This window comes from Artemia sp. Qi Xiang Cuo, chromosome 3 (genome assembly GCF_049724085.1).
Source record: "Artemia sp. Qi Xiang Cuo chromosome 3, ASM4972408v1, whole genome shotgun sequence".
NCBI lineage: Eukaryota > Metazoa > Arthropoda > Branchiopoda > Anostraca > Artemiidae > Artemia > Artemia sp. Qi Xiang Cuo.
Window position 1 is genome coordinate 38,790,491 of NC_142796.1, and position 20,262 is coordinate 38,810,752.

The 20,262-nt window shown below is 36.3% G+C and overlaps 1 protein-coding gene across 8 annotated transcripts in view; it reads left to right on the forward strand.

The window, feature by feature from the left end:
* Window positions 1-20,262, forward strand: part of LOC148954075 (uncharacterized) — a 200,544-nt gene that overhangs the window by 132,524 nt on the left and 47,758 nt on the right. For 2 of the 8 annotated variants that reach the window (XM_089085828.1, XM_089085850.1), the window contains 2 exons: window positions 2,562-2,805; window positions 11,154-11,291. The exons of 3 other annotated variants lie outside the window; for them this stretch is intronic. In XM_089085828.1, coding sequence (XP_088941954.1) covers window positions 2,562-2,761 — 200 coding nt within the window. In that variant the 3' untranslated portion in view covers window positions 2,762-2,805; window positions 11,154-11,291. Of the gene's footprint in view, window positions 1-2,561; window positions 2,806-11,153; window positions 11,480-13,806; window positions 14,025-18,835; window positions 19,178-20,262 lie in introns of those variants that run through there. 3 more of the 8 variants (XM_089085823.1, XM_089085849.1, XM_089085856.1) reach the window with 3 other exon arrangements.

Here is a 20,262-nt window from a genome sequence, read left to right on the forward strand (position 1 = left end):
AGGTTGCTACTTGTCCCTGCAGAAAATAAACAGCAACTGAAACGTTGGTTCCCCCAATGCCCTTACAATGGCTCTGCAAGATCATTATTCTTATCATATATTATTTATGGATTTTTCACTTGCTTGCATGTTTTTTTTTTTTGTTTTTTTTTTACTGTAATTATTAGACAAGAAATTAACGTAAGGTAAGAGTTAATTTCTACTCTACTTGTAATTATAGAATATAACCTACTTAGTAAACTACAGAATTCTGAATCAGTAAAAATGCGAATCATGAAAAAGCTGTTGGGGAATGTTCTCCTCAATTGTCGAAATGTTCTAAATAAGTTCTAAAGCCACACTGGCTAGATAACATAAAATACAGGAAACCCACTATAAATGCATTTTTATCTGGGCCCTACCAAAGATTTTGATTCGACAAGGGAGGCTCAAGTGATGAGAGGGGTGAAGATTTAACTATAGAGCCAGGCTATTAGCCATTAAATAACCTACCATTGTGTAGTTTGTATACCTTATTTTTTTTTTTCTAAAGATGGGGCTCAAACCCAGAGGTCCCTTCATGTATGCCTTTGATTCTATAAAATTGTGAACTATATATAAAGTATTTTGATTGCAGTTTCATTATCAACTAAAAAGTATTCAAAAAAACTTGGTGAATTATCGCTTCGTTGACACTTCCATTTTTTAGAGAAAATTGTAGGGTGTTTTATCACTGACAACAAGTAAACCAAGCAGTGACTTGTTCCAGCATTATTTGAATACCTGAACTGAGAAGAGAGATAGGGGGGGGGGGATGAAAGGGAGGAAGAGAGATAGATGGAAGATAATTGCATAACAGACCAACACCAACTGTCTACGGATTGTTTTGGTTACCCGACGGTGCCCAAAACAAATCAATAGGCTGTATGAAAAGTGTGGTTCAATCTCGCTTTCTAGGGCTCTAATGTGAGAAAGGTTGAGACGGACAGGCCACGTTCTGCGGATGAAGGATGACAGATTTCCAAAGATCGTTCTTTTCGGCCCACCGTCTAGGGCTAAACGAAAAGCCGGTCGTCCTTGCTGTGGGTGAGGGGAAGTCTTAAGAAAAGATTTAAGGCTTCTGGGAGGGACATTGAATAGATTGGGATGAAGGAGGCAGTGGCGGATCCAGAGGGGGCGTGGGGGGCGCGCGCCCCCTAGTGTAGTCTAAACTAGTGTAATTTACTTAATTAACTCAAGTTTGCGTTAATTAAACTTGCTCATAACGCAAGTTTTTCGGATCTACCTATTTTGCGCCCCCCCTAAATTTTGTTTATTTCAAATCAACCTATTTTGTGCCCCCCCCCCTAAAAAAAATCCTGCATCCGCCCCTGGAAGGAGGAGAGGGTGTAGCTCTGATGGCCTCAGACGGCTTGGTGCTGCGGTAAGTTGTAGCTAGTAGTAGTAGTAGACCAACACCAAGATAATGCATGAAAAAAAAATCATTAAAATAAATTGATCTAATTATGCCTGAGCAGTAAGTCTTTTTTCAAGTCTTACGATTTTTAATTCTTTTTTAATTTAAACATTGTCCTGTATGAACAAGAATTTTATTACGTGTCAAATTTATAGATAAGATAGCCAGGATCATCAGCTGTACCCTGCCTTGTTAAGGCGGAAATATTTTTGTGGTGAAATAAAAATACAAAAGGGAATAAATAAAGACAATGGTAAAGATTGGCTTGGTCCGTATTTTTTTGTCTGTGTCAACGGGAGGGTTCATTTATAATTATACTGTCATAAATCATAGTTGTATGATCTGCTAAACCAGTTCACTGTAGCCTACACCAGGATATACCAGATCACAAGACTGGCCTTTCTGAGTCGAATTCTCCACTTAACTAATGACTTCATAACCAAAGCTAGAATAGCTTTTCGTTTGGCGGCTTGAAATCGTGCATTTAGATCGAACTTTCGCGCCAATCAGAACCTATCTTTATCTAGAAAAGGCTAGAAGTCACAGTTGTGTTTAGAATAAAACAAATTTGAAGACTATTTGAATATATCTGAGAAACTGTTAGGTCTTTCATTTTGTATGTGCCTCTATTCGTCCTCCAAAGATGGCTAACAGGAAAAAAAATGTTTCAGCACCATTCATTTTAAAAATATGCGAATTCTATACTAGTTATATGCTTTCCTTAAATGAATTTTTTTGTGAATATTCATTTTAAAAATAAATTTTTCAGAGAAAGAGATTATGATTCACAAATCCCTTATTTGTTTTATTTATATTAGACTACGCAGTTGTGATACACATCCTATGTAGGAAATATCGTTGTAGATTAAAGTTGGTTAGTGCTTAAAGGTGCTTTACCTGACACTCAGAAATAAGTTTATTTTTCCCCCTTGTTTTCATTAATGGAACACATGAAACAAAAAGAGAAGAAGGCTTGAGCAATTCAAACAGTATAAGAGAGCAAAACAGGAAGAATCTTTCTAATCTCTACATGTTTAGTTTATATTTAGTCTAGTCAATTAATTTCTTTGATTCATTTAGTTCTTTCCCAGATGCATTTCAGTGTATTTGAATTCATTTCTTTCAGAAAACAGTAGCTTCCGCTGTGAAATCTGCGATAGAGTATTCACCCGAAGATATTCTTTGAAGCGACACCGAGCTTCAACGGCGTGTGGTAAACAGTCCTGGGGGCCAGGCTACACCTGCCCTGGATGCCTGAAAGGCTTCCAACGCCAAGATAAAATGTTTGAGCATATTAAACGTGAACACATGACGACGGTTGGATAGACGAAACATTAACTGAATCTTTTGATATTTATTTGGATTGTCAGGTGTGAAACTTTCATCTTCTTTTTTATTTTTTTTATTTATCTTTACTCCGTCAGATCACGTAACTAGCCTGCCATGTATGCCGTAGTCATGTGGCGGAATTAGTGATCGAGTCAAAGCCTTATAAACTTGATCAAATCACTATCATTTGAACTAATTTGATCAAATTAAACAGTTGTTGCGTTCAGATATCCTAGGTTGAATAATGCCAAATTTTTAGGCAGAAGAAAAAAAAAGGGACTAATAACTGAGTTCTCTTTCCTTCGATTGTGAATGTGAAGAATAAATGAAGAGCAGTGGCAGTTCTAGGCCTGGGCTCGGGAGCTGCTGCCCCCAAGTTTTTTTTTACATCGGCCATTAAATTATTTTTGTTTATATTTTTACACGTACTTAATTGACTAAAGGATTATCCCAATTGTAATTTTTGTATTACTTCCCCCCCCCCTCCCCCCGCTCCTGTTTATTAAGCCCACTACCGTTGCTGACGAAGAGACCCCAGGAAACCACAAACATGTTTATACTGTTGTTTATGTAAACACAGATAGTTGATTATTTTTCATTCAGGGATGATTCAGCACATTGGAATTGAATGGCTTGTATTGATCGTTTGCTATAATGGAAAAGTTTTTGTCTGAGCTTCATCGAAGGCTCCCACACTTAGTGGAAGTTGTTTCGTCATCGTTTACTCTGGAAGGCTGTGTATAAATCAGGCCTTGCGGAAATAGTAACCATGAATTTCGTCGTTCTTAAGATTCATTCTAGGTCACGAGTTGTGAAATAACTTATTAAAAGGAATTAGACCCAAGTCCCAATAGACGACTTAGGGTTCACAAGATAACCGGCATGGTTCGTTGGGGATTAAAAACCGCTATCTTGGAGGACACTCTGAATGACTATATTATTGTTGACCAGATTATTGTTATTATTATTATTATTATTGTTGACTATATTATGTGTTGACCACATATTTTCATCTAAAAATTAACCTAACGCAATATTTTATTCGTGTGAAATAGACTGTAGACTACAAAATGTTCTATAAGGAAAAGAAAACAAAATTAGCTTAGCTAGTTTAAAGTCTTGTAGAGCTTCTTCCAAATCGTGATCGAAGGTCTCAAAATCGGAGAAAATAAAGTACTAATCTGCTCATAATCAGAAGAAGTAAGTTACCATAAGTAACTATGGATACTAAATGATTCGTAAAACTATATATATTTGTGAAATTTTATAAATAGGTATTTAGATGTTCGTGTTTTGTATTTTTTCTAATTTAAATGTTGTATAGATTTTTTTTTAACATATTAGCTAGATTGGCATCTTTTGCGGTACTTTTACGCAATCCAGTAAACAGGCGAAATGTGAAGTTTGGTTAATGCTAATGAAATAAAACAAAATAGGATGAAAATATAATAGTTTCGAAACAAATTTGGGCTATATATTTCCACTTTAGGGGGGGGGGGGTCAAAGCATAGCATACCATTAACCGGGGTGAGACTGATAATCAGTAGTGACATTGACACGACCATGAGAAAATTCTCGATGGTCCTTTAGATTATCTTCGTCAGTCAGTGTGGAAATGGCGTCCATCGAGTAAAGAGCGTCTGTTTATGAACTGGTTGTGTAAAGTAAGTACTTTTCGTTACGTTTAGGGGTATGGAAAATTTGTCTGACCACAAAAGGACAGGTGACTGTTTTTTTGTTGTGGGGTATTAGCAGGCTTGTAAATATGATCAAAAGGCCGCCCAGTAATTATTTAGGGATTTGCCTTAAAACGGAAGGAGATGGGTGAGTTGCCAAAGTCACCCCTTGGAGAGTGGGTATTTCGGGGGTGACTTTGACAGTTATCAAAATGAAACGCATATTGCGGAAGGTCCTAACATAATATAAGACGTGCTATCCAAACAAGTCAACAGTTTCCAAAGAGCACTTTAAGACCCTAATCGTTCGACTATGGGATGAGATGGGGGAAACATCTGCAGAGACTATAAAACGGATTCCAGGCTTGTTCAGTATTTCACATAAACAGAGATGCCGTCATTGCAAAAATACCCAGGGAAGCCTCAACTACACGTGACGCTGTAAAAACTGTCAGGCAAGCAGAGCAGTTATAGAGATGCTTGCGCCTATGCGCTATGGGAAAGATGATATCGCTCCATATCGTCGGCGTCGAAGGTTGAAAGTCAAACCAGGAAGAAGTATCTCGTCTAAATACGTTATAAATGCCACAGCCAAGAGGAGCGAAAAAAGAAAGGGAAGCAGATGAGTAGTGGCAGGGACAATGGCGCCTCTGACTCGGATAATACTGTTCCTGATGAAAATCAAAGGGCCAGAAGTAAGAAGTAGAAGACTTTGAAGAGAAAATCCCCACGGTTTGTTCAAGTTTATGTCAGTTCTGAGAGTTTTATTAGAGGAGCCCCGGTTCGACGACAATTCGAATCTGATATCAGCTTGGGACCTGCATAAGACTCTGACAGACAGGGTCACGCTACAGAGGGGGACTATGTTGTGATAGATTTGTCTGGAAAGAAGTTCATATCACAATACGTAGCCAGAGTTGACAGACAATTTGGTCTGACCGAGGGTGAAAATAAAACGCTGGAATCAACATCGAGTTGGAAATTACATTTCTAAAGCGCGTGGCGTCTTTGAGCTACAAGTTCGTGCTGACAGAAGAAACAAGCTGTGTCTACGCAATCCAGGTAGAAAGGGTGTTGCCAAAGCCTTCTGAGGTCGGCGGCACCTCGAAAGCGTCTAGTCAGTTGGTTCTGTGGGTGGATCTGTCCGGCTTTATGATCCCCCAGTGGTTATTCTTTTACTGAAGCAATTGATTTGTTCAGTTTTGAAGGCTTTTTTTTTTTTTATTTTTTTTATATGATTTTTGTAATAACTGATATGTTTTTTATCGCTTTTGATACCAATAAACGAGTTTTACAGCAAATCTGAAGATCTTAAGGCTGATGGTCCAAGCAGAGTGTCAAAGTTACCCCAAAGCCGGGTGACTTTGATAAACGAAATTATCGTTAAAAATCAAGTGATTGCGTCAGAGATGCAATATTAAGCGTCTCACGATGCCATCTCGTAGCAAAAGTTGCACTTTTGGCTCTAGTTTCAGATTTTTTTTTTGACGACCCTGCTAACTACTAGAGGGCCTTAAACTTGAAAACTATGTAAAAGTCACCCCGGTTGACGGTATATTAAATACGTAACCTAACGTAACCTAAAGATTAAATAGTTTCCACAGAGTGAACAACAACTCACTAACTAGCGGAAACCCGGTTGTGAATAGCATCTTTGACATTCTATGTGCGTGTCTCTTTGCGTGTTTACTGGATTGCATACAAGTACCTTTTTGCTGTCATACCTGTTTTCCTTCTGGTGATTTTTTTCTTCGCTTCCACACATAATAGTATATTATTATGATCAGTATGTATTTAACCATAAAGCCAATCGATGGTAGCTCCTCTTTTTATTGGTAATTATTGAGATTTTTCTTTTCAACGTTTTTTATAAGTCTGGAATGTGGAATGCCTGTCATATATGTTCAAGCGTAATCAACTTGTTAAAACCTTTAGAGAAAACAATGGAACAAGGAAACACAAGGAAACAAATTTAATATGAACTCAAACACCTATTGTATCTCAAGCGCTTATAGAACTGTGGCCCACTGTTATATTATTGTAGACTGCGGACACCATTTATTTTGGTAACCTCTTCTTCCATAATACCATTCTAGTAAAAGGTTTCCTAAGATGTTTGAAGCAGGCAAAACTGGTTATTTACGTCAGCTCCCTTGTTACCACCATTCTAGTTAGCTATTTACCTGTCCGTGTAGTGTGGTGCTTTTTCTGTTATTTGTGTCTAGGGTAATCAATTCAATGCTATGCAAAAAACATTACAAGAATTACAGCCCAAATTCTTATTACCAAAGAAGAAGAAGAAAAACAGACATCAGGGATTTTCATTAAAAAAGTAATTTACCTTGTTGTTCAATGTGGAGGGCTGTAATTCTTCTTCTTCTTGAAGCTGAATTCAGTACAATTCAACTTCTAGAAATGCAGAGTTGTTGCCAGGATCTCATTTTGGCTGCTCATGTAGAATGCTTGTACTCTATGGAGCGGTTCCAGCTAAATATAACTTTTAAACTTCAAAATAAAGCTACAAATTCGCCGGTTAGATACCATTGACACAATTTTCAGTATTCCTAAGTAGCATACCTCAAAATACTGCTTCATAATACGCCAAAATGCCGAGTTGCAAACCCTTTGGTTAAATAAAACCAATGTTTTGTGGTTTCTGCTTTATTTTTCTGTTGTTTTTCTGTTGTATCACAGCACTCGAGAAGTATTCTATCCTAAAAAAATAATGCATTCTTTCTACTTTCGGATTGTTTGCTCCTTTGAGTTTTTTCCTTCCATGTGCAGGCGGCTATCCATTTGGAGTTTTTAGAAGACACTCTTTATGGGCATGTTGAAGTAAGTGATCCATGTTTTAGTTTCTATGTCGAAACTAATAATATTGATAACCTACTAAATAAAACTAGAATTATCTGATATGGTTTTTTTAGATTTTATACTATACCAGAAAATTGAATTTCCTGATTCTTTTCCCCCTATGTGGTGGTAAATATTGGAATTTAATCTCTTTTTCACGCTGAAAATATTTCTGTAATAAGAGGGGATGTTAACCCCCCCCCTTCCCGCCAGTATCCATATCATATTTTTTTTCTAAATATATTATTCCAAAACAAGGAAGGTCATTTAGTAAATCTTCTCCATAGGGATTTTAAGGACTCTCGAAAACCTTGAATGATTTGGGCCTAAAAATGCAATATTCAGTGTTCAAGAATTTACTCCCCAGAAGAAGATCAACTACCGCCCATCCTCCCTAATTGTTGGTATGCAACTATAGACTACTGTATAATCAATAGTATTTTTGTTTAAACAGTGTATACTAGCCATTGATTTTATGTGGATTTTATATATGTTTAGGAAAAGAGGCGGCACTTTGTGGCAGTACGGCTTCTGAAACTTGGAGGTTTCATAAAGAGCTTCTTGATAGTTCTAAAATCATTACCTATATTACAAAAGAATTAACATCAAAGCTTGTTCTGTATTTGGGTGGCAACAGTTGGTTTGTCATAGGACCTTCAGTCTTGAATGCCATCTGGCGGCTTTTTTCCAGTCCTCACGTTTGTAAAACGTAGAAGGTGATAATATCAAGTGCAATGAATTTAGCACATAACTGGGCATTTTCGTCCATCACTGTCATATCATATTAGGGTGCTAGTGAAGACTTGGGCAGTCCAATTTTTGATCCCTGACATTATCACAGCGGAAAAGGCTGTGTAAAATCTCAAATTCAGATCAAAATTGATGAGGCTTTAGCAGTTAATTCAGTGCTTTAGCCCCATCCAAATAAATTATATACTTTTCGCTCATAGTGAATTTAGATACAATGTTATCACCGTCTCCTATGAAAGTTTTCTGGGCCAGAGAAAAAACAGACCTTTTTGAGGTAGAAAAAATACATTCTTCCTATTTTTCTGTCCCATTTTTGCAATCTTCCTTGAAAGAAATGTTTTGGAAGGAAAGATATGACTGGGCTATTGTATACCATCTAAGGGTATCAAGCAATTTTTTTTAACACAGTATAGTGTGAACCTTCTTTACTGCAGATGGTATTCTAGTTCCAAATATTCCATGTATAACAGTATAAAAAGTATGCAGTTTTTCCTTGACCGTTTTTATAGGCTGGAAAACCATTTCACCGTTGTTATAATGCACCACGAAGCTAAGTTCTAATGGAAGATGGTAAATTATGTCAAAACGACCAGACGACGCTACTTAGTTAGTTCCAGCTGTTGTGTCGGATAAAATTTGACATAATGGAAGCTTTCCTAGAAAATTTCTAGTGAATAAAAACCTCAGATGAATTTTGACAATGACCTGATGGTACTCTTTCATTATGCGGGCCTTTCTAAAAGGTCAAGTTTGGTTAATGCTAATGAAATAAAATAAAATAGAATGAATATATAATAGTTTAGCATTTTCGACGTAACACCTTTACTTTGGTGTTGTTTTCTTAGACCACACTGCCGTTCTATGACGAACAAATAAAATTTCAAATGAAGACAACTCCATTTATTTAGACAGTGAAAAAAAAAACAGGTGCAAAAGTCCAGATATTTCGATCACATATACAGCGACCGTCTTTAATAGAAATACGCCTTTAGTAGAAATAGAGTATTTCTACTAAAGACGGTCGCTGTATATGTGATCGAAATATCTGCACTTTTGTACCTGTTTTTTTCACTGTCTAAATAAATGGATTTATTCCCATTTGAAATTTTATTTGTTCATAATTGTTTAGAAACAAATTTGGGTTATATATTTGCACATTAGGGGGGGGGGGGTAAATCATAGCACATATTAAATACGTAACATAACCTAGGTACCTTCCCCTCCCCCCCCCCCAAAGCCCCAAAAAACACAGTTTAATATCGTATACGCAATGAAAACCACGCTATCATTGCCTAGTCTATAGCGGTAAACATGTCAGTTTTACTACTGATGACGGTCACTGTATATGTGACCGAAATATCTATTTTTTTGTGAAATTTATTATACACTGTCTATTAAAAAGGATTTTATCCCTATTTTGAACTTTTATTTAATTGTAAACATGTCAAAAACGGGTTTTATCATTGCCTACTCTATAGCAGTTAACCCGAGAGGCCCACATAATGCAAGAGTACCGACCTGATTAAGCCATTTGCATGATCAATTCGAAATATTTTTTTAGTTTTTTTTTACTAATTTTAGATTATTAGAATTTTAGAATTTAATTTTAGAATTTTAGATTTATTTCTTGTCTGTCAACGAATATAGTGGGAAGACTCGTCATGGAGATTGAGAGAGAGGAAGATAGATTGAGTGCAACTGAGAGTGAGAGAAAAAGACAAGAAAAAGAAACAACAATAGAGGTCAATTTGGACATATTGACTGCGACGTAACATTGCTTTTTGCTGTGTATTTCTTTTTTTTTGGGGGGGGGGCGGGCATTTGGTGTTAAAAACAAAGGTAGAACTGAACATCATTTTGCTGCTATGCTGAAAAACTATAGTAAAATGGCGTAAAATATTCATTTTGAAACCTTTTTTTGGCTTGGACAGCAATTCTCTTGAAACTGTGGCACGTTAGTATGTGTGCGTGCGGCATCTTAAGTGTGCCGTAAGGTTTTTAGTATACCGTACATTTTGAAGTAATGAATCTAGAAGCACCAAAAGTTAATTTCCACCTGTTTCCTTTTAGTTGATTTTAGTTATTCCGTGTCTAAAAAGTGGCACAGTATGTAGCTATGAAGTCTACCATTGTCACAATAGATGTCACCAGCACCATGCTTTTCTTGGCTTGATATGTTTGTTTCGTAACATCTCAACGTTTTCATCTACATTTTCTTAGCCTAATATGCCTCAACATTTTCATTCTTGTGTTCCAGTATTGGTGACCAAGCAAAAAAAAAAAATGATTGAGCACTATTGAACAAGACTCGTGAGCATTATTATTACCAAAGATTTTGCCAGTTTTAGTTTTCGCTCATGTCTTTTTCTTATGCTTGGTTCTCGCCAAATTCAGTAAAAATTTGCATGCGAACCTTCTACCTCTGGTTTTCAGTTTTAGTGTTCTGCCTAAGAAGAAACAAAGATTATATATTATACGCCTGTATGATCATTGAGAAAAATTAACTTAGATTAAATAAAGTTTCGCAAAAACTGAGATATTTTGCTGCTCAATACGAAAATCTCACTGTTTTTGTTTTTTTGAATATTTGTATTAGGTGAGAACCAAGCTTTTACCTGGAAATATTAATATATTTTTTATTTATCCTGCAGTCGCTCTGTGTCTGTAGCAGCATTGTGGAAATTTGGCCGAGGGATTCTTTAAGTCAGTTTTTCAAGCTGCGTCAGATAGCTTAAACTGAGATAATCTCGAACCGTTCACTTAACGGATATACTGAAAGAACATCTTATTTTTTGTGCTCAAATCTACGAATTCTATTGTCGCGAATTTCTTACAAACCGTCTGCTTTTTTTAACGTTCTATATGACGTGTTGATGAAAAACGTTGCAATTTTTTTTTTTATATTGGCTAGTTTCATGGTCAATAAACCAACCCTGAAAATAGTATTTTTATTTCTGCAAAGCGGATGTTTTTCCATTTTCTGGGTATTATATGAGGAGTGGGATATCCATTTAAAAAGATAAACTATGAGGAAGGAGCGTGTTTTATGATTAGAATTTCTAGATTAACAAGCTGGTTTGGTATAAATTAATTCTTTGTTTATATTCTAGATGCAAATAGTCCCAGAGCAGCTTGTCGTGAGTGTGGGAAGACATTCGTGCGTAAATTTGAACTACAACGTCACCAAATAAGTAGCTGTGTTGGGCCTAGACTAAAACTGAAGTGTTGTTTTTGTAAGAAAGTATATTCGCGAAAGGATACTATGATGAAGCATCTAAAAATTGAGCATGCAGGAGTGTTTTGATTAAATTACATGTTATTCTTCCTGTTCTTCTTCATGTGGTGATTGTTGTGTGTTGAAGTGATTTATTAGTTTACTTTATGTAGTAAATTCTGACTGTCTAGAAATTTAAGTAATTAAAATTTATAGAAATGATTTACTTTGTTTATTAACTATTCCTGTAGAATGTACATTACCATTTTTAAGCTTTTCTTCATATTGGTTACGCTATTGCTGTGTTTTATTTTTTTCCCTCATCTTTTTTTGGGCGAGGTTAGAGCAAGTGCTGAGTCAAACTAAGCGTTACTGGAAGTGACACCAGTCCTTTAAGTTAGAACTGATGAAATTTTAAGCACCTAATACAGTGATAATGAAATCCGATATTTTTCAATTGCTTAAGCGGATATTTACACAACCGTATAGATCTTAAATATATCTTAAAAAATTAAGAGTTTTTTTTTACGAAAAAGATTTACATATGTAGTCATGCAGTTTTAGTAGCGGGATCCAAATGTAAAAAAACAGAAATTTGGTTGAAATATGAGTAAAGAAAGCTAAAAAAAAAAAAAATGGCACCAAATTGTATTAAGCAGATGCAGTTTTCTTTGAAGCTGTAGTTGTCTTTAAGAATATACAAGTTGTTAACGTTGGACGTTTTACCAACGAAAAGGGTTATCATATTTAACTAATGAGTTTTTTTATGGTTCAACATGGCAACACTGACAAAATGTGGTTCTGCCCTAAGTAGTTAATAATCTTGAAACAACCAAAAGAGCAGTCTCGAAGAATCTTGTTTTCCAGAACGAATTGGTTTAGGTGGCAAAACATGTTTTGGCACTTTAATTTACAGTTTCAAAAATTATGATTGAAAATTACGGTTAGGAGAGGGGAGCATAGTGCAAGAGAAAAAAACTGAAAAAAGTCAGTTGAATTATGTAAAAATTGTCATACTCTACCATTGTGCATAAAGGGGTGGATGATGCGTTTTTACATCTTAAAGGAGAGGAAATTTTTCAAAAATGGTGAAAGCTGGCTTATTTTTAAACATGCTTTTTGAGTAATGTTTGGGCAAATTTCATTAAATTTTTGAATTAAATTTTCGGATTTCACATTCAAAAGTTTTTGAATTTTGGGCAAAATTCATCAAATTTTAGCATTTTGAATTTCGTATTGAATTGAATTTTTGGATTTCACAATCAAAATTCACTGAATTTTGGACAAAATTCATCTCGTCACTGCCACACCTAAAGGTCGTATCTGATATTTCCACACTTCTGTGATAAAACGATCCGATTATTTCAGTGGAAAGGTCAAAGAGCATTGGTAACTTACAAGAGGGTAAATGGTGCTAATGTCGACAAAAAAGAAACAATCAACGCCATGTAGTGCTTGGAGACACTTGACAATTTTTTCACTATAATAATAACAATAATTAATTTAATCAGTTTAATTGGTAAATATAGGGCAGTAATAAATTCCTGATCTGAATTCCTGACAGGAAAACGATTACAAAGCTAGAGAAAATTCCAATTGTCGCTAAGTGCTAGATGGCGTTGATAGTTTTTTTTTCGACACTAGCGCCAGTTCCCACTCTTATGAGTTACTTGAACTCTTTGGCAATGGCAATAATTCAGTAGTCTTTGTTTATAGTTCGTTTCAGCTACCTGGTATTTTCCACGTGAAGCCTAAAAAAGGGGTTTCTGTTATCATAATACTGTCATATTAAGAATACATGAGGTGTGACTGGCAAGTGCACAAGGGAACCATTAACCTTAAATCGAAAACATCTCATCTGTGGTTGGTGCCATTGAAGTAATGAGAATCAGACGCAGTTGGTTCGTCGGCCTACCGAATGCCCTTTCCTGATAAAGTCGCTGATATTTTTTAGAGTTATTGACAGCACTGTATTATAATAATCTGTTTATAATGGTCCTATTTCCTAATTCATATCTCAGTTTTCAAGCTTGGTTATAGAGTTTCTTATTGGAAGATGAGTTCTCCATTTCAAAATAGCTAATAAGCTTAATAAAAGCCGAGTCTTTTATGAATCTTTCATTTCCTCTCCAATCTATTTTGAATTTAGCTTTTTTAGGTAAGAAAGTTATTTTTAATTTAAAACCAAGAGTGCTCTCTAAATTTTTTTTTTAACCCGGCATAGCACTGTAGATTGATTTCTGCTTTGCGTTACGAGGTTTGATCCTGGCTGGCAGCTGTACGGAGAAGGGGACTCATCGGCTAATTAAATTCCCACGGAACATCTACTGATGCTGAGCGAGGCGTTACGTGTCTAATAAAGACCAAAGTTATGGAAGTAATCTGAATCACGAATTTATATTTATGTCCCTCCCTCCTCGCTCTCTTCTTATCTTTCCTCCTCCCTTTTATTTTATATGAATGCTATAAACATAAGAATAGTCTCTTATTTTGGTGTTTTACAACTGTTTAGTGAGTCTCAATCAACTAAATGTTTGTTTACATTTTAGATCAGAATCAATATCGATGTGTATGCCGCAATTGTGGAAAATCTTTTGGACGCAATAATGAATTACGACGTCATCAAGTTAATAGCTGTGCCACTTTAGCAGCTAGGCCAATATTCAGTTGTGCAGTTTGCAAAAAGAGTTATTCCCGAAAGGACAATATGATGAAACACTTGAAAAATGACCATAAAGATTATTTTAATTAGTGCTGATTTTCATTTTATTTATTTTTTGTACATATTTGAGGATTGTCCATATTTTACAGAACTTTCCATGAAGTATATTATATAAGTATATTAAATTGTACAGTCTAAACCGAATGAGCGTATGTCAGACTTCAAAAATGAATTATTTTGTGTGAAGATTCGTATAGCGATTCTTGTCTACTCTCTGCATTTGAAGACTGTGGCGTCAATTATGGGTGGCAGGTTGGGTATTCCCCCTGATAAGATTTTACGTGATTCCACTAGTTTGCGTGAATTGACGCCACTGCAAAGATATCCTTTATTCATAAGAGGTAGAATGAAGGCCAACGATTGCGACATATTTCTGTGTTTGGCTCATGTATTGCCGACAAAAGGTTACGTATAGCATCCTTGAAACGAAAACTGGGTATTAATGCACAATATGGGCTCTTGCGAAGTAAACCTGTTAAGAATACAATTTTTGCCTCATATTATACAGAAAAAAATAATTTAACCGATTTTGAAGCCGCTTCTACTATGCTTTACCCCCCCCCCCCCCGCTAATTTGAAAATACATAGCCCAAACTATATATTTCCCATGTGTTTTTCGGTTTCTTGATTTCGTCACCGTTGATTCAGTTTACGGGAACACGGGTTGAAACAAGGGTGACCCATTGCGAAATGCATCGGAAATATATAATTTGGGCTATATATTTGCACACTAGGGCTGGGGGGGTGGGGGGGGGCTAAAGTGTACAGAAAGCACCTTTGAAATATGTTAACTACAATTTTTCTGCTTGTTATGAAGCAAGAGTTTTTTTCTTAACATGATTCCTTCTCAACAGCCCCAATTGTGAATGAATACCGAAAACTGTTCTGCGAAAATTTAAAATAGCCCATATTTTAGCTTTCTTGTTAGAATCGGGAAATTTGAGTTACCCTATTTCGTTTTATGCCCGACAATATTGTATATTGTATTATAAGTATAGTATAGAACAAATTAGAATTCTTTAACTGCGTTCTGACGGAAGAGAGGACTGCGTTCTGTTCAATTCAAAAAGATAACTCTTCTGAGAAGCGGAAGTTGAATATTGGTTCAGGCAGGAGCAACGTTGCCGATGCTTTGGAATAAACTCTCCCAATTTCCCGACTAAAGTTGAACCGCAACAGATTGATTTGTACCATCCGAACAACAGGTTAAAATTTGCCTCAACAAAAAGAACATGTGCGATAAACTAAAACTTGAGGTCAGAAGGGAGTAAGTAAAACCAAAATATACCGGAACATTTTTTTGTACAAAAAGATTTTAAAATGTAGTGTATTGTACCAGCATCTCAAAGTTGTACGAATAACAGTAAAGCTTTACCGCGTTGGCAACGCTGGATAGGAGCCAAAAATCGCTTTAGCATCCCAATTTTACTTGATGATAAGAGTAGATGTGTGGATTGTTTCTGTATCAAATCATTAATGAAATATGCATTCTTAGGTTGTTTATATAACCCACCACTGAAAAGGATTGGTTATAGACTTCGGTTTGAAAAACAGAGTACCATAACACTTTTTGAATTTCGGTCGCTGTGAACTATAGACCTCGTTCTTAGGTAATTCAACACATGCGTTTTGACTTTAGATATACGTAGTTTCCAGATTGTTGCATCTAGGTTCTCATCGGGGGCGAATCACCGGCATTTTATTAGGGGGGGGGGGGTAAGAGAGGGTCCATATATGGATAGTCAAGGGGCGTGGGATATATAATTTTTTCCTCCACATTATTGGGGATGGGCAAGTCCCCCCCCCCCCCCCCCCCAAAAAAAAACTACGCCCCTGGTTCTCATAATTCAGTTGGCTGATAAAATGTCTTTTGTATCAGTAATTAGCTAATAGAAACAGATCAGTCAAGTCCGTATCCAGGGAAGGGGGGGGTTAGGGGGTTTGAACCCCATCCCCCCAAATGTTTGTCTGACTCATAAAACGTAAAAAAAATTTATTTAAAAAAAAATTTATGCGTTATTTATGTTTTTTTGTGTACTCCCCTCCCCCCCCTTCCGAAAAAATCCTTGTGTAAAATACCCCGCGAAAAAAAAAAAATCCTGGATGCGGCCCTGAGATCAGTTTATAATAATCTTTAAGTTGATCTAATGCCTACAAGATTGTGTAAATCTAATAAAATTGTATCGAAACAAATAATAAGTTAATAAAGCAAATTAGTAAAAAACAAGAGTTGGACAAATGCCCCAGAAATGGTTCTATTTGAAAAATAAGAAAGTACCAGTTTTGGTTTATTTGCCGAAAAATTAGAGGGAGGAGGGATGAAGGAATGTTTCTAGGAAGAAGGGAGTCAGATCCTCGGAAGAATCAGTTTTAAAATGACAGTAAGATTAGTAAATTCTTTCGTCTTTTCGACTTTCACTCATTTAAATTTCTTAGATATAACTCTAACTTTTCATTTTTAAAGGCATTATCTAGAGTGTAGCTCATGGAATTCAGGGCATGGAGCACAGACTTCTGATACTAAACCCCCCCCCCCGCTAATTTGAAAATACATAGCCCAAACTATATATTTCCCATGTGTTTTTCGGTTTCTTGATTTCGTCACCGTTGATTCAGTTTACGGGAACACGGGTTGAAACAAGGGTGACCCATTGCGAAATGCATCGGAAATATATAATTTGGGCTATATATTTGCACACTAGGGAGGGGGGGGGGGCTAAAGTGTACAGAAAGCACCTTTGAAATATGTTAACTACAATTTTTCTGCTTATTATGAAGTAAGAATTGTTTTCTTAACATGATTCCTTCTCAATAGCCCCAATTGTGAATGAATACCGAAAACTGTTCTGCGAAAATTTAAAATAGCCCATATTTTAGCTTTCTTGTTAGAATCGGGAAATTTGAGTTACCCTATTTCGTTTTATGCCCGACAATATTGTATTACAAGTATAGTATAGAACAAATTAGAATTCTTTAACTGCGTTCTGACGTAAGAGAGGACAGCGTTCTGTTCAATTCAAAAAGATAACTCTGTTCAATTCAAAAAGATAGGTTCTCATCGGGGGTGAATCACCGGCATTTTTATTGGGGGGGGGGGGGGGGTAAGAGAGGGTCCATATGTGGATAGTCAAGGGGCGTGGGATATATAATTTTTTCCTCCACGTTATTGCGGATGGGCAAGTCCCCCCCCCCTCCCCAAAAAAAAGAAACTACGCCCCTGGTTCTCATAATTCAGTTGGCTGATAAAATGTCTTTTGTATCAGTAATTAGCTAATAGAAACAGATCAGTCAAGTCCGTATCCAGGGAAGGGGGGGGGTTAGGGGGTTTGAACCCCATCCCCCCAAATGTTTGTCTGACTCATAAAACGTAAAAAAAAAATTATTTAAAAAAAAATTTATGCGTTATTTATGTTTATTTGTGTACTCCCCTCCCCCCCCCCTCCGAAAAAATCCTTGTGTAAAATACCCCGCGAAAAAAAAAAATCCTGGATGCGGCCCTGAGATCAGTTTATAATAATCTTTAAGTTGATCTAATGCCTACAAGATTGTGTAAATCTAATAAAATTGTATCGAAACAAATAATAAGTTAATAAAGCAAATTAGTAAAAAACAAGAGTTGGACAAATGCCCCAGAAATGGTTCTATTTGAAAAATAAGAAAGTACCAGTTTTGGTTTATTTGCCGAAAAATTAGAGGGAGGAGGGATGAAGGAATGTTTCTAGGAAGAAGGGAGTCAGATCCTCGGAAGAATCAGTTTTAAAATGACAGTAAGATTAGTAAATTCTTTCGTCTTTTCGACTTTCACTCATTTAAATTTCTTAGATATAACTCTAACTTTTCATTTTTAAAGGCATTATCTAGAGTGTAGCTCATGGAATTCAGGGCATGGAGCACAGACTTCTGATACTAAAAACTTGAATATGGATTATGTTTAGGCCCTACAAAGATATTTTACTAATACCGAGATTTAGCTAGCATTAATTTAAGCCAATCAGAAAGTTTAAGCCTTTAAAATGCCGTGTATAGGCATTTCAAATTTGCAACCATGAATCATGAATTAGTTTATAGCCTATAATGATGTAGTACAACAAACAAAATAACTTTCAATGAGAAAAAAAATAATTTTTTTCTAGTATTTGTTGCAAGTGTTTGCTTTGATTTTAGAAATATAAAAGTGTCTTCCCATCTGAGCAATAATACTTCAACAGTATACATATTGAATGAGTAAGAAAATCCTAGAGCAAGGAGGTAGGGTTTACTCTGTTGACTCTGACCTCCATATCAGTAACTTAAGACTATTTCTACGCCTTCCTCTTTGTCCCTAGCATTTATTTCGGAACACTCCGACGTATATAATTTGTGTCGGTTGTAACAGGCTGATGTAATCATTCTTTCTTTTGTTTGTGTGTGTCTTGTTATGTTTTGTTTTTTTTTTTTTTTTGTGGTTTTGTTTTTTTTTGTCGGGTCTGTGGAGTCCCTTATAGCCTGATCTGGGCTGATTATTACGGTAATGTGCACCAGGTTATTTTTGTCCCTTTTTCTACTGTTTGATTTTTTTTCTTTCTTCTTTCATTATTTTCTCAACTTTCACAATCCCCTCCTGCCCACTGGGGAGGAGGGGATGTCTATTGTCGTGTTTTTTTTTTAACATATATTGCTAATAGAATAAATTGAAGTAGATTCTGGTATGGTGTTTTTGGATAGACATTCAGAGAAATCCCAATGTCCTCTGTGTAGGAAGACATGCTAGTGGCTTTTTCATACATTTGATTTGCTTCCATTAGATCTGCATGGCGACAAGTTTTCAGAGACAAATATATCTATATATATATATATATATATATTTCTTTTTGTAGGTGATGCCGTTACCCCAGATGAGTTAGCACCGATCGTTTTTGTGTCCCAAGAAGGGGAAACCCTTCTAAAATGCTCAAAATGTGGTCGAACATACCGCTCCAAGGCATCACACCGAAGACACGCTCGATATGAATGTGGGGGTAAACTACCATTCCAATGTCCTGTGAAAGGATGTCCAGCACGATTTGCAAGAAAGATCTATTTGAGAGATCATCTTTACACACGTCATCCTGACTGTAAAGAGAGCGAGCAAGGGGTTGGAGGAATTCTGAATCCCAGTCGTGGTCGTCCTCGTGTACATCATACCCTTTTTTGGGAAAAACAGTGAAACCTATTCTTAAGTGAGATTGTTGTGTCGTCATCAATGTTTTTCTGGCTAATTTAAAATAAACTGAAATGTATTCAATATATGTTTTTCTTGCCTAATTTTAGCATACTTTGCTACAGCTTCTTTTTGTGGAATCAAATAAGTTGTAATTGGTTTTACATACCAAAATTGAGCTACAACCCTTCAGGATGTTATGCGAAGATGATAGAAATTTAGGACTGACATTTTTCAGTGGCTTAGGTCAAATTATGCTTGACTCACAAAATGTGAGCGGCTGTTCACAGAATTTGTGCTTTCGGTCATTATATGCCGAGATCCGAAAAAAAATGTAACGAGTAGAACAGGTTGGGCACCGGACCTGTGTCTGAAATATTATTAGAATACAAAAGGGCCAAGCAACACTCTTGTGTGAATCTTGGCGTGTATATTAGATTGAAAGGGACATTCTATAATGTCTTCATAGAAATTTCTCTAAACACGAAAAAAAATTGTGCAGGCGCCTATATAAAAAGAATATCAACTGTGATTTTTAGCAGTATGTATGTATGTAAGTATGACGACACTAGACCCTTAAAATCCAAGCCGGCAGAGCTTATCTCTGTTTTGCAGCTATTCAGCCAGGTAGCGAATGAAGGCTTGGGGGCAAGTCATTCGGTACTCTTACACAGCCTTTATACTTACCTTCCACAGATATCTTAAGGTACTCATTTACAGCTGGAGCGACTCTGGATAAGCTTACAGGGTCACACCACTGACCCGCGTCCCAAACCAAGAAACTGGCCACGCCAGGGATCGAACCCGTGTCCCTTGGACAAAGAAATCTCAACCCTTTGTGTTTAGCAGTACATAAACACAAAGCTTTGTTTTGATCAAGCATAGTTGTCCGTCTGAAGAAGTGAATGTTTCAGCTCTAATCCTAAACAGAAGCGATCAAATAAGCTTTAAAATTAGAAATTGTTTCGTGAGGCGATTTAAATTATCGTTGCCGAGCTCAAATTTGAATCTTATCAGAGCTTAGCTTTACATGCTATTCAAAAGCATTCTTAGGAACTTCGTTTGGTCTGTTCTTTAAGGTTAAGGGCTGGAAAGATTGCGTTT